This window comes from Triplophysa dalaica, chromosome 11, assembly GCF_015846415.1.
Source record: "Triplophysa dalaica isolate WHDGS20190420 chromosome 11, ASM1584641v1, whole genome shotgun sequence".
NCBI lineage: Eukaryota > Metazoa > Chordata > Actinopteri > Cypriniformes > Nemacheilidae > Triplophysa > Triplophysa dalaica.
Window position 1 is genome coordinate 4,188,940 of NC_079552.1, and position 14,127 is coordinate 4,203,066.

At 36.9% G+C, this 14,127-nt stretch overlaps 1 protein-coding gene across 1 annotated transcript; it reads left to right on the forward strand.

Annotated features, from left to right (window-relative positions):
• The first annotated feature begins 128 nt into the window (after positions 1 to 128).
• Positions 129 to 14,127, forward strand: zgc:123010 (uncharacterized protein LOC641500 homolog). The gene is made up of 16 exons (XM_056761425.1): positions 129 to 344; positions 4,959 to 5,023; positions 6,938 to 7,018; positions 7,522 to 7,578; positions 8,162 to 8,350; positions 8,539 to 8,664; positions 9,957 to 10,005; positions 10,203 to 10,293; positions 10,375 to 10,516; positions 10,588 to 10,692; positions 10,879 to 10,957; positions 11,406 to 11,439; positions 11,550 to 11,624; positions 11,701 to 11,803; positions 11,889 to 11,992; positions 12,066 to 14,127. Exons 1-16 carry the CDS (start codon positions 290 to 292, stop codon positions 12,190 to 12,192), a joined length of 1,482 nt encoding a protein of 493 aa, XP_056617403.1. The 5' UTR covers positions 129 to 289; the 3' UTR covers positions 12,193 to 14,127.

Genomic DNA, 14,127 nt, shown 5'->3' on the forward strand with positions numbered 1-14,127 from the left:
TGTTTCAAATATGAATATTTATCTCAGGCAATATACATGTAAAGTGACTGAGAATTGAACTGCATTTGTGCTGTTGCCTACTTAATCTCAGGGCCCACGCGGCCCTTTTAAGACGCTCGTGCTGGGCGGTGCTTGAGCAGCTCAACACGCCTGTCCGACGCTCCGCTCGACGCCCAGGAAGAGACGCAACACAAACCTAACTGCATAAGTTTAAAAATGACAATATATTTGTCGTTTTAACGTTTTTACAGTCGTACTAATGTCGCTGTGTTGAGAGTAATAATGCTGGATGGTCGGAGTTATGAAGTTCGGTTTGGATTTCTGCCGGTTACTGGGGCTCAGCGGTGAGTTGCGCGAACGCAAACTTTCTTCTCGAGTTATAAAGTTACATTTCTTTGTGTCGGAGCCGTAAAATCGACTCCGCGATCCTCTTATCTCCGTGTTAACCGATTTAGTGCATAGTTTTAATGTGGGTGAGGTTATAAAAGTACCAAAGAAGTCATGAGCGTTTTGGGAATGCTTACAATGGTTTGTGATATAATGTCAATTGCAACAGCAGCCTGGATTGGTTATAGATGGTAAATACATACCTTTTGATTAAGTGTTGAATATATTCAGAATTAAATGGGCTATAAGACGATGATAATTATATTCTATTAGGTCAGACTTTTAAAGTATAAATTTAAATACTTTTGGTCATTTTTATAAGCTTTCCTGTAGCTCAGTGGTAAGAGAATTGCGAAAAGAACGCAAGTTTGTGGGTTCGATCCCAGGGGATTGCAGATACCCATGTCAAATGTATAGAATAATGCAATGTAAGTCGCTTTGGATAAGCGTCTGCCAAATGCATATAAAAAGGACAGTTTTCCTAAAGTGTAAACATTTATAAGGCGCTTTTAGTTTATAATGTTTAGTTAAAATATAATTCATGTGCATCGTTTGAAAGGAATCTGAACACTGGAGAAATCACATGCAGCAGGCCTGGAAGTCACAAAGGTATTGTTGGTTTATCAGCTGTTGAGCTCCAGGGTCGTTTTATGATGAACAAACATTTGAAATAAACATATTTTAAGAACTTAATGGTGAATGAAATGGATCTTAAGGTAATAATAAATAAAAATAGCAATATTAGACGTTTCCAACCCTTTTCAGTGGTAAGCCTTAAAAGGATACTTCACCCAAAAATGAAAATTCTGTCATCATTTACTCACCTTCGAGTTATTCAAAATGTGTGTATAAATGTCAGTGATAAACACAGAAAAAGATATTTGGAATAATGTTTATAACTACTAAACAGATCTCGACACACATTAACTACCATAGTAGGAAAAATACAATGGTAGTCAAAAGTGCCCCACAACGGTCTGCTGTTCTACATTCTTCAAATGTCTTTTGTGTTCAACAGAACCAAAAGTAATTTTTCCTACTATGGGAGTCAATGGGTGTTGAGATCTCTTTCGTCATAAGTAATATTCCAAATACCTTCTCTGTGTTCATCAGAACAAATATCACTTTTGCAACAACTCAAAGGTGAGTAAATGATGACAGAATTTTCTTTTTTGATTGAAGTATCACTGTAATGTGTCATTGCAGATTTTATTTACAATTTTGTTCTTCCCAGTACACATAAGGCTAATAACTCTTTCTCTCTGTAACTAGTAGTTATCATAATTCTGTATTACACGGCTCGTTGGAATGCTTTATTCTGAATAGCCAGTTGTGACATTTGCAGGTTCAAACAACAGCTCAAAACTAATAACACATGGTAACCCGGATGCAACAAATCATTTTGACAGTTTCTTTGACAAATGAAATGTAAATATGTCTTTTAATAACATATATGACATTCTATATATATATATATATATATATATATATATAATATATAACAAATAGAAATGTAAGGCAGGCAGGCGTTTTTTATCGCAGATATAGACCACAGTAAACGTATATCTGCGATAAAAAACGCCTGCCTGCCTTACATTTCTATTTGTTACGTTGTTCAGATCAGTGTTTTGGTTTGTGCATTTTAAAGCACCTGTGCACTTCCCTTTTGACACCATGTTGTGAAACACCTCTTGTAGACTCTTCCTGTATTGTAAAAGTATTTTCTGTTCAGCTTTCTCTTCTATGGAAACAATTGCTAGCTTGGGTTTGTTTGCTTTTACTCAAAATCTGTGGTGGAAATGTCAGTACGAATAACACCGTCATCCGTCATCATCAATAAATGCAGAAATATTCTTGTACATTGTTTTTACGAGTCACATTCATAGTAAAATCTTCAGAGATGTCTTTGACGTCTTTGACAGGTGCGAGGTTGACTACTGCATAGCTTTACATCTCACCTTTTGTTAAGATAATTGTCTGCGCTCTCATTGAAACTGACCGACTTACAGTGCAGTGGTCATAAATATCTGCGTTTTCGTATGCTTTGTATGAATTGAAGAGTACATAACTAGGGATTTTTAAGGTTCTTCTTTGATTTATGAAGTGTCCAAGAACAAGTTTATCTACATGGAAGGTGTTAAAACATTATTTTGTGAAAATAGGTAGTTATTCTTACCTTACTTCTTGACTGACTCAAATTATTTTATTCGCAATTCATCTTTCTAATCCCCTGTGGTTGGTCAGATGGTCTAGTCTGCTGTAATTGGTCAACCGCGAATGAGGCTCATGAGCTCCAAGCAAGACATAGGCGGGGTCTATATATAGTGACGTAAATCCGCAGCGGTTCGCGAATCGGACTCGGGACGATTCAAAATCGACTCACTTTTTCCCAAGCCAATAACTTTGTTATTCATTCACCTTCGGACTTACAACTTGGCAGACTGCTTACTTTCAAACAAGGCAACATAACACAGTAAGAAATGCCATTTTCATGATCTCATGTTATGTACTCTTTGTAATGGTCGGCTACCATAACCAAATGGACATTGTCAGACGGCAGTGAAAACAGTAGCAGTTGGGATCATTTGCATGGAACAGTTTGCATGATCCAGGGAAGAATCTGTGGGCTGCGATTGGTTACAAATCAGTTCTTAGTTCTGCTATTGTCACATGACGCTAAAGTATGAGATGACTCATTTAAAGGGAAGTGTATTGGTCATTGCATCACTTCCTTGCGACCACAGGTTAAGTAGTATGTGGCCTGCAGATTGAAGTATAGAATTTGTGTTATCAGTCTGGCTGTGATTTAAGACCGAAGGCTGTACGTCTCATCCATGTGTGTGAACTCCTGTGTGTTTTAATGGCTAGGGAGTAGTTTAGTATGGAGAGCAGTGGTTTCTAGCACAGATGCCGCTTCTCATCTTCGTAACAGGAAAGCAGTTAATATGCTCATAAAGATCTTTGTCTATCTGAAGCAGGAATGTCAGTGTTTTGCTATTTGAAGGAAAATATAGGTTGCCTGTTGAACTATTATTTTTTTGACGCTGCCTTCATAATAAAAGGAAAACGCTTTTCGACATGCAGGTTCGGATGCTGTTAGCTGTCAGGAATCACATTTAGGAAAATAAAAAGCGTTTAAAGTTACCCTGTTCCCTTCGATGAACTGACAGCAAAATCCACTATCGCGGCTGTTGGATGATCTTCAAAGTATTGTTTTACTGGAGTGCGGTGTACGCGGCTTCTTGAGAACCGCTTTGTGCGGTCTGATTTATGTGAAGCTCCGTTGCTTGGAAAAATGTCCGTTAGGTCTAATTTTATCAGTTCAAGGGAACTTTAGGGAAACTGAACATTGAGTTGTAACCCTGCAGGGCCAGTGCTCTTATTTGAGAGTGTTGTTTCGTTTAATTCATTAACGTTGGTTGGCTGTTTGTCACGAAGATGATGTGAAATTGAAATCTTTGTGCAGCTGACCTTCAAAACATACTGTTTTTAGAAGCGTACTTGACCTTATGATATTTTTCTTTGAAAAGTATTTGTACTCTGCAACAACATAAGGTTTGAATATAAGATAAGACCTCAGATATATAACAGAAATGTTGGCATGTCTTTTCACCTATCTTTAAAGCTGTTTCCTTCTTGTAAACATGGCTTTGGGTAGTGTGTTTGTTGTTGACTTGTCTTCAGGCAGCTTCATGATGTGCTTTCTCATTTGTAATTCACTTTGGATAAAAGTGTCCGTTCGACTAATATTAGATCCACCAAAAAGTGTTTTCGCTCCATTGTTTGGCCATTTTAACTCGTGTTTCACTATAATCTGAAGCTTCCTGGTCTGCGGGTAGGTTGTTACGTCAGAGGTTCCGACAAAAAAATTTAACCAACAATTATAAAAGTTTGATGTAGCTGCAGTAACAACATTCAAACATTTTGCGTGCCACTTTTTCTGGTTTTGATGCTTTAATGTTTTGAGATTTTCTACTCATGAAATCAAATCATCATAGTGTCTACTTAATCCATTAAAGTTAGCATTGTTACTATGACAAATAATGTGGCCATGCTAGCAAAAGAGAAATATAACTAGCCCTGTGTAGCTTGCAGTTTATCAGCCGCTATGATGCTCTCTGCTGTTTGTACTGTCACAAAAAGTAATTGTATTCTTCTGTGTAAAAGAGGGCCTGTTGTTAGAATGCTTTGTTCACGCCTGGGTTTCCAATGTACAGATGTACAAGTAAAACTGGTATTGTATCTGTAAGACAGCAAATGCCTAAATATATGTCAGGAATGTAAGGCTGGTTTCCAGTTCAGTATTCACATTATGTAGCATCATCGCTAAAATACTTTTGAATGGAATTCTCCCAGCATTTACAAAAACTAAAAATAGCATGTTTAACACTGACGTGATTTTGAATAAATTAAGTGCAGAAGTTTAATACCTCCATAATCATATTTTTTAAGAAATATCAATACAACACTGCTCTGCAAACTGAAATGTAGTTAGAAAAAAGTCTTGATTTTTGACGTAACGCGAAATGAAACATGAAAGAAATGAGTCTTTCTTTCTCTGTTTTTCTCAGGCTCCAGTGATGAGCGGCCTGAGGACATGGAGACAGGTGAAGGTGAACAGAACGAAGACTCGCAGGTATGAGAACATTTACCTGCATCAGTCCAAGATATCAGTCACGGCTGAAGTCTGATATGCGGTGACAAAGTTTACGGAATAATTTTTTGATTCAACTGATTAAAGGATGGCATTAAAAATGCAAATCTTGAATAAAGGCCCCTAAGGTTGTTTTACGATATAAAGGGGTAATTCACAAATAAAAAAAAATTTACTCGCCCTCAGATTGTTCCAAACCTGGAACCTTTGTGTTCAGCGGAACAATGACATTTATACAGGTTTGAAACAATCTAAGGGTGATTAAATGATGACAGAATTTTCATTTATCGGTGAACTATACCTTTAAGCCACACTTGAAGTTTTTATGATGAAGTTGCATAAATACTTTGTGACATTTGATTTAGAAAGACAAAATATTCAAGCAACCATTTCACACATAGACATGTGCCCGGTTAATCGCGGTTACCATTAAAACCTGCTGAAACCGAGCTGGCTCCGATAATCCAAGGTTTCGATTATTTTATCGATGCGTAGCTTGTCTGTGAAGCAAGGCTCTGGGATCAGTAGGAAATGCTGCTCGATCTAAAAGCAGTGTGAGCTCGATTCGCTTATAACGTGCATTTAAAAAAGCAACACCTGTCAAACATGATCATTATAAATATAATTTATTATCATGAAAATACCTGAGGCTTGAGGAACTGTGATAAAAACATGTCCTTAGGGATTTCCTAGAACTACTTGTGTTATGGTATTCTTCTGCAGTGCGTATTTGGAGTTTCTGCACGAGAGCGCCCTCTGGCTTTCGGATGCAGCATTTTAACGTACTTCACTCAATAATCACGTGATGTATATTTTCGGTTAACTGGTCTATTCCCACATTACTCTTAATTTTTAACCATATACCTATTGTTTCATCATTTTAAAACTTCAGACACAATGTATGGATGACTCTTGTTTCTCTACATACTGTAGTAATGTGAATACACAATCAGGTTACACTTTATACAGTACATCCACTAAACACGACTATGGGACTAGATAATTGTGATAAGGAAATTGTGGAAGTATAAAGAAAATCCTTTTTTGAAAAAGGAAAAGGAGTGGTGTCATAGCGCATGCAGTCTTGGGAAACCTTTTTAGGGGCTGTTGGTATCTTGGCACAGTTCACTTTTACAAAACCACAAATCTTTTTGTTGAAGCATGAACTTTTTCTTCTGGCAATGCTTCCAACGTTTCCGTTGGATCAAGGTCACATCACTGTGCCCCAAATGGAGATACTCCCAGCAGATACCTTGAAGTGCCTCTGACTCTCTTTTGTGTAAAAGAGCACAGCGTGTTATTTATACTGAACGTTCATGCAGAAAGATTAGAAATTGTGTCTTATCTGTCCATGATAGTGCACATTCTTTCTGCAGCTTTGACCTTAGTCAGTGCTTGTTGTTCCAGAGAATGGTTCTCCTGCTGGTTCTCGGAGGACTCTTTAGGATGTTAAGCTATAATTTAAATGTAAATGTAAATAATTTATACTTTAGTAAGATAACCACTCAAAAGAGAAGCACTGATTTATAAATTCATATCTGTCTGCACGTTCATGGAGGCCAGAGTCCTCTGAAATAATTTTGTAGCCACTTTCAGCTAAATAAGTAGTAAATCTGGCCAATCTGCCCAAAATCGTACTATTTGCTGCTATTTGTATTTGTATATCTCACTGATACGACAAGTTCCTTTTAAAAAGATTGCATGCATGCATGTTAATGTTCTAGAATGTGCATTTAAACATGCAAGGCATTGATTTTTAGTCGAAATGCTGCTTTTGATACTCATTGTTCTTTTATGGTTTAGTGTGAACGCTCACAATGGGTTCCATCTTTCTCTCAACATCAATGAAGTTGGACGATTGACTGATGTATTTTTGTGTGTGTATGCGTGGTGCAGGATGTCTTAACAGGTGAAGAGGGTCTCAGTGAGGAAGATAAGGCCAGAAGGAAAGTGGAAAGGCGTAAAGCCAAGAGGAAGGTAAGCGGAGTTCCTCATTGACGAATAAACTTTAACACAGTCAACACAAGAATGACAACCTTTTACCCAGAGTTCATCTGGAGGGTGAACTATTGTTTGACTATTGTTCAGTTCTTGGTGTGCTCTTTAGTAGACAAAGCCTTTATAAGACAGCTGTTCCACTTACAAAGAATTGTGTTATTGATTACCAAGGTTCAAATCTTAGGAAAGTGTCCCTTGGTTTTATTCTAAAAAACATGCCTAATACACTTTTATTATGTCAATGGATCAAGTTTGTATTCCCATAGTTTAACACAAATATCATGTTTAAATGTTACGTTGCTGTCTCTATAGTGATAAAGTAGTAAATTTGTGGTTACTTTGCCAGTATAGTCTTGAAATAATCATGTAAATACCAGGGTATGGCGTGTAAATACCAAGGTATGGCGTATAATGGCGTATATAGTAAATAAGTACACGGCACTGTTCTTTATGGTGGTTTTTATCTTCTCTTTTGTTTTCAGCGCCAGCGACAGAGAAAGAAACTAGAAGGGGTTAAGAAGGATGAATGTACGGAACAGGTACGTTTGTTTGAGTTGAACTTTATAGTTTTCTACTGACACACACTTTAAAATAAAGGTGCTTTTAAGGTTCTTCGCAGCGATGCCATAGAAAAACCATTTTTGGTTCCTTAAAGAACCATCTATTTCTTACTTTTTATAATCTGAAGAACCTTTTTTCGCCACAAAGAACCTTTTGTGAAACAGAATGGTTCTTTAGATGTTAACGATTCTTTATGGATGCAAAAGGTACTTCTATGGTATAGAAGACCCTTTTGAAGCACCTTTTTTAAGAGTGTTGGCAGGATTTTAAGGGTTGCAGAGATGTAGTCAAAGAAATTAAAATCCCTACATTATATCTAAGCTCTGCATTATATTTACGCTCTACATTAAATCTGTCTCAGCTGCAAAACAATAAAATGTTGCATTTATAGAGCATTTTAAATCAGTCTTTTTTTGGCTCCTTGTTAACTTTGAAAACAAACCCCCTGTGTTTTATTTTTGTGTCTTCATGTGTTCTGACATATTTTCACTCGAGATCATGTGGGTGTTTTCCCAAGAACAGGCTTTTAAAACATGTGATTTTTTTTTTTTTTTTTTTAAGGGGGAGGAGCTTGTCAGAGCTGATTCTGAGCTCGAAGAATCTGAAGATTCTGAGCCTGAAGAAGTTGAAGAGTTCAACCTTTCGAAAGTGGAAGCAAAGCCTGTTGATCCTCCGAGCAAAACTCCAACTGGTCCTCCACTGGCCTCTGGGAACACAAGCAATCGGCAGCTGACGACCCGCATTGAGGAGGTGCTGATTCTGTGACGGCCAATGCAAATACTAATGTTGTTTACACAAATCAAAGTTAAAAACACATAAAAAGGCAATAAAACCATTAAAGCAGGGTTTACATAATGTAAAGTGTAAAGCCATGGAGCCAAGGTTAATAACTAAAGTTAGGATAAAGTGTTAAAGATAACATTGTTTATTATTTTCAGGAGCCAGAGTGGGATGTCAACAGTGCTTTTGTTGCGAATGCAGTAAGTCACATTCGACCCAAAGCCAAAAGTAAAGGAGCTCACAAGTCGAAAGAGAACAAAGAGAATGAGAGCAGAAGTGCGGAGGTAAGTGATAAGTGAGATATTTCTTTATACTGTAATGCGTTGCCACCTATTGAGAAATATTGAGGGCGTTGTTGGGTTTCTTTTCTGTTTATAAACCTTTGGGTGTTGTCACTGTAGATGTATATAAGCTTTTGTTTTCTTAGTTTGTATTGCTAACTTTGAGGTGACAGGTTGCATGCTTTACGGTATTATTGATTTTGGTGTATTAGCTCATCACTCATCATCCTTTTTTTCTTCATCCTCATTTGCCCTTCGTTGCTTGTCCCCTAAATATGAAGAAATTATAGTTAAGACAATTTCGTCAGCTGTTGCTTATCGGTGCTTTTGGGACATATTTAGGACATTTTGCCAGTGCAAAATACAAAGATACTGTCTTTCATTTTTTCAGCAAATTAATATTGTGTTAAATATTGCTTGTCCTTTGTGTACAAATTCAGTTATTAAGTTTTGGGTGTTTTATTAATATTTATTGTAGGTTTGTGTGTTACTATTATACGTGATGCATAAATATTCTTTTTTTTTTGTGGCTTGTAAATGACGCTTTGAAAGTGAATTATATATGTGTGATGCATGAAGTTATCTTACACCGGCCATAAATATACAGATAATGCGGTCATGTGCACTGCTGCATGTTTACAGTTCAATGTACCACATAGAGAGAAAAGTTGTTAAACATCACCTTGAGGTTTACAATTAACATAATAACTCCAGGTCAGGACTAACAGTTGTATGCTGGTAGCATGACATGAAATATAGGAATGATAATTATTAAAGAGTACATAACTAGGGATTTTTAATGTTTAAGATTTTGGGGTTTATGAAGTGTCCAACAAGTTTATGTACGTAGAAGGTGTAAAAACACTATTTCGTAATAATAGGTTATTATTCTGACCTTACTTCTTGACTGACTCTTAAATGATTTGTTTAGCGATTCATCGATCTAATCCCCTCCTTTCTGCTAACCGAGTCTGATGTGATTGGTCAGATGGTCTCATCTGCTGTGATTGGTCTACCTCGAAATGAGGCTCACAAGCTACAGTGTTTGGGGGAGAAGAGAGAAGTTTTCGTGGGCTGTCCTTGCAAAACGCAGGCGGGGACTATATGTAGTGACTCTCTATGTTATTACTCTTAGTTAGTTAGTTAGTACTATTAATATTAATTACAGGAATATTGTTGGTTGTTTTTAATTTGTCGTCAATAGATCGCATTGATTTGTGGCATGATTTTTTTTAAATTAGGTTGTAAATAAACCATTAGTACAAATTTTAATACATTATTAAAATGTTTTGCAGGTTATTTGCTTATCTGATGCTGTAACTAAAAAAAGTGCCCTACTAGTAGGTGTGTATTCCTTTCTCTCACACACTCGCTTTGTTGTATCTTGTACATACTCAGGATTAGTGTTTTAAAACGTCAGGATATTGTTTAAGTTCAATTTTAACTACAGAAGTAAATCACTTGCTTTTTAATTGTCTACCAGAAGTATCATGATCCTCCAATGTTTTAGATTTAAGTGTCTTTTTTCCTCTTCTTTAAAGAAAAAGGGATCAGACTTGTTCAGGAGGGCCAGTACGAACAAGCTGTCAGTTTGTTTACAGAGGCCATCAAATGTGACCCAAAAGATTACAGGTTATACTTTGATTCATATTAATCAAACATTATTCTTGGGGTTATTCTTGTTTTTAATTCTCCTTCATTTGGGGGAAGCAGGTTCTTTGGAAATCGCTCCTACTGTTATTGTTGTTTGGAGCAATACCCACTGGCGCTAGCAGATGCCGAGAAGTCCATCCAGATGGCTCCTGATTGGCCCAAAGGCTATTACCGTAGAGGAAGTGCACTTATGGGGCTTAAGGTATGATGTGCTTTTGGCCCTACATTTATGTACAGTACTGATGTACTGATATGTATGTTTGTGTGTGATAGAGGTACAGTGAATCAGAGAAAGCCATGGAACAGGTGCTGAAGTTGGACGCAGAATGCGAAGAAGCCGTCAATGAACTCTTATACTGTAAAGTGCAACAACTTGTGGTAAATGACAGATCATTGTCTCATGAAAAGCAATTACAAGAACGTTGTGCTCAAAATATTTTTAGCATATTTCCCCAAATAGTTATTTTTTGTTAATGTTTTAAGAAATTGGATACCACCAAGAATTAAAGCAAAACAGTTTAGACCTATAGTGGATGGAAACTTTTTTCTGCATTTTCTTTTTAGGTTCTTGGTTATGATGAGGAACACAGTCTCCAATTGCTGGAAAAATACAACACTGTGCAGGCTGTTATAACAGCTAAGGGTAAGATTTTTACACAAATAAGCCACTTGAGGGTGCTATTTTTTAATTCTTCTACATTATAGACTTTGGAACATAATTTGATATTCTGTTCACTTAGGCTGACATATTTGATTAAAATTGTAATTGTATTCTAAATTAGATTTCCGATTAATGCTTAAGAAACTGACAGTTCACCCAAACAGAAAAATTCTTTCATCATTTACACATAGATGAACACAAAGAAAGGTATTTGGAAGAATGCTTGTAACCAAACGGTTCTCGCCCACCATTGACTAACATAGTAGGAAAATTACAATGTTAGTTAAAAGTGCCCCAGAACGTTTTGCTTTCATACATTCTTCCAAATATCTTCTTTTGTGTTCAACAGAACGAAGACATTTGAAAAGCATTTTTCCTACTATGGTAGTCAATGATGAACTGTTTGGTCACGTTGTCTCGTATTTTGCAGCATCGAATCAAGACTGTGCCCTTCTCCAGTCAGGGTAAGTCATCATGCTTGCTGATTTCAACTTTGCATTATGCAAAATTTCTTTCTAAAAACAGCCTCTTCTTCAAGGTGTCTTATAATCTCTCTTTTCTCTCTTTCGTGAAGTCCCTGCAACTCCCTGTGGGTGGGAAACGTGACCACAGAACTGACAGAGAAGCATTTGCGGGACCTTTTCAAAACGTGAGATGCGATGCCCAAGCCATCATTAAATGAAACGAAAACCTTTTGGGTTTTAACATTTGGTGATGTTTTCTAGTTACGGAGAAATCGACAGCATTCGAATCCTGCATGAACGCTTCTGTGCATTTGTTAACTACAAGAACGCTAACATGGCCTCCCGTGCGATGGAGAAACTCCACGTGCGTGAAACCCTTAATAAATCTTATTTATTGAAATATATGACAGAATAATCTTTTAAAAACAAAAAACACTGTTTGATCTTAGGGGTATCTTATTGAGAACACTCGACTGGTGGTCCGATATCCAGACAGGCGGATTCAGAGAACCCTTCCAACACCTGCCATTCAACAACCTGCAGGGGCTGTTGGGTATTTGTGCTTTTTTAAAATATTTAATTATTTAAAATGTTGTTCTTGAACGACTACAATAACACTTTTTCAGTCCTAGGCGCAGAGGTCCTATCAATGTCGATGAGTGTTACTTTTGGAGGACCACCGGCTGTCATTTTGAGGATAGGTGTCGCTATAAGCACATTCCTGAAAATCGAGGGAAAGACTGGCAGCCTTGAGTCAACACTCGCCTCTCTTTCCCTCCTTCACAACGTGACTGATGGGATTGAACCATCACTTTGATTATCTGTAGGTCAGGTACAGTGTGGACCAGTATTGTGGATAAGAGTCTTATGAAAGTTCTCACGGTTCAGAGTTTTTGATGTGACTTAACTGTCAGACCCTGAACCTCACTGGTGTCTAAAAGCAGAGCAGACGGGCTTCTGGGAAAGCAGCATCTCTTATGAGGTGAGGTTTGTGTGGTGCGGAGGGCCAGGGCATCATCGCCTGAGGCCTGTGTGGCCTTTTTTATCGTATGTTCTGTTCTTTCTTCCTGTGCCAACACCACCAAGCCAAAGAAGAGACATGGATCTGGTCTGACTTTTTTATTGTGATTTGAAAGACTTATTCTGCGTAAGAGGTTAAATGAGTCATACCAAAGAATAATACTTTACCACCTGTGGATTTTATTTTGGAAGAGACAAGGGTAAGAGATTTCAGTCTGGGAACATAGTAGTTTAGATTTGTGTGTGTTTTGATTTTATCGAAACTTTGATTTAACCTAAATCCCACCACACACACTCACATTCTTCTGCATGTTTCTGATCATTTCTAATTGAATTAATTATTTCTTTTATCTTTAAAGTGCCCCAGCTGTTCTGGACACATCAGTATTGCAAAAGATTTAGTTCCTTTTACAGAACCTAAATCGGTCTTGTTAAATTATTTTGCGTTTTCATAGTTTTGCACTTTAATGCTATACAAAACAAAGAAACATGTCTTGTAGTACAAGTTTAGTCTTTAAAGTCAGATTCACGTTGCTGCTGGTTGATGTTCGAAATTTTCCATGGTATTTTTGCCATAACTTTCTAAGGATGCACATTTTGTACAGTAATGGTATTTCTGGCCGTTTGGATATTACTTCATATCAACCTAGACTAGTGTTATCCATTCGTGTGATCGCAAGCGCATAAAAGTTGTCTTGCGGTTTTACGTTATGCAAGAGTGCCAGAGGAAACGTCTGCCGTCTTTGCTTAGCTCAGCTTTTCATCGTTTTCTTTAGTTTCACATGTTTTTCCTTCAGTGGATGAGATACAAGTCAGTCAAGACTCTTCATGACTATCTTGTTCAAATCTGTGTTCCGATTCTTATTGTTCTGATTGTTTTCCTGTTGTTGTTTTTTGACACACTTAACCAAAGAAACACTAATGTTTACTTGATGTACTACGGGCAAACACATCTGCTATTTTTAAACATTTTTACACACTTTCTACACTACTCGGAATGCGTTTCTTTTTGCAGTAGATATTTTCTTGGTTTTTAGATATGACTGCATTGGTTTTTATATGCATTATCACACTAGTGCATGTAGTTGCATTGCTCCTCATTTATAAAACAATTATTTAACAGTCCGGAGTCCCTTAAAAAGCATTAGTTGGAACTTTTTCTATCAGATTTTAGTAATATAGAAGCAGAGATTTCCTTTGAACAGAATGCTGCAAATTGTGGGGGGGAATTTGTGTTGGTAATGAAGCACAGGCTGTGATCATTATATTTTTTAAAGTTTAAGGAGAGACCTGTATTTTCAGACAAGTTATTTAAGGCTTACAACAGCAAGATTAGTTTACTCTTGAGCTACAGAAAGAGCACTCCGTTTCAGCGTGCTTTACCTTTATTAGAAGAAAACCTTGTCTCATTTTGCTTTTGAAATCAAATCAAAGCTCAGCTCTTCCTTTGTTAGCAGATAATGAAGCAAGTTTCATATTCTCCGCTTTCCCCGTTTTAATTTTTTCTGTGGCTTGTCCCATTTTATATCTGTCATTTTGTTCTTATTCTCTTTGAATTTTGCAATGTTAATTGGTGCAATGTTTTGTTTTGTTTTGTGTTCTCTTTTAAATTTTATTCAGTACTGCATTGGACAAAATCTCAGTATAATAATAAATGTTTAAAAGTTA

Coding starts and splice junctions, on each gene's coding strand:
- zgc:123010 (XM_056761425.1), top strand. CDS start 290: ATGGTCGGAGTTATGAAGTTCGGTTTGGATTTCTGCCGGTTACTGGGG. Junction 345..4,958: donor CCGGTTACTGGGGCTCAGCG/GTGAGTTGCGCG, acceptor TGTTTTTCTCAG/GCTCCAGTGATGAGCGGCCT. Junction 11,440..11,549: donor TGTGCCCTTCTCCAGTCAGG/GTAAGTCATCAT, acceptor TCTTTCGTGAAG/TCCCTGCAACTCCCTGTGGG.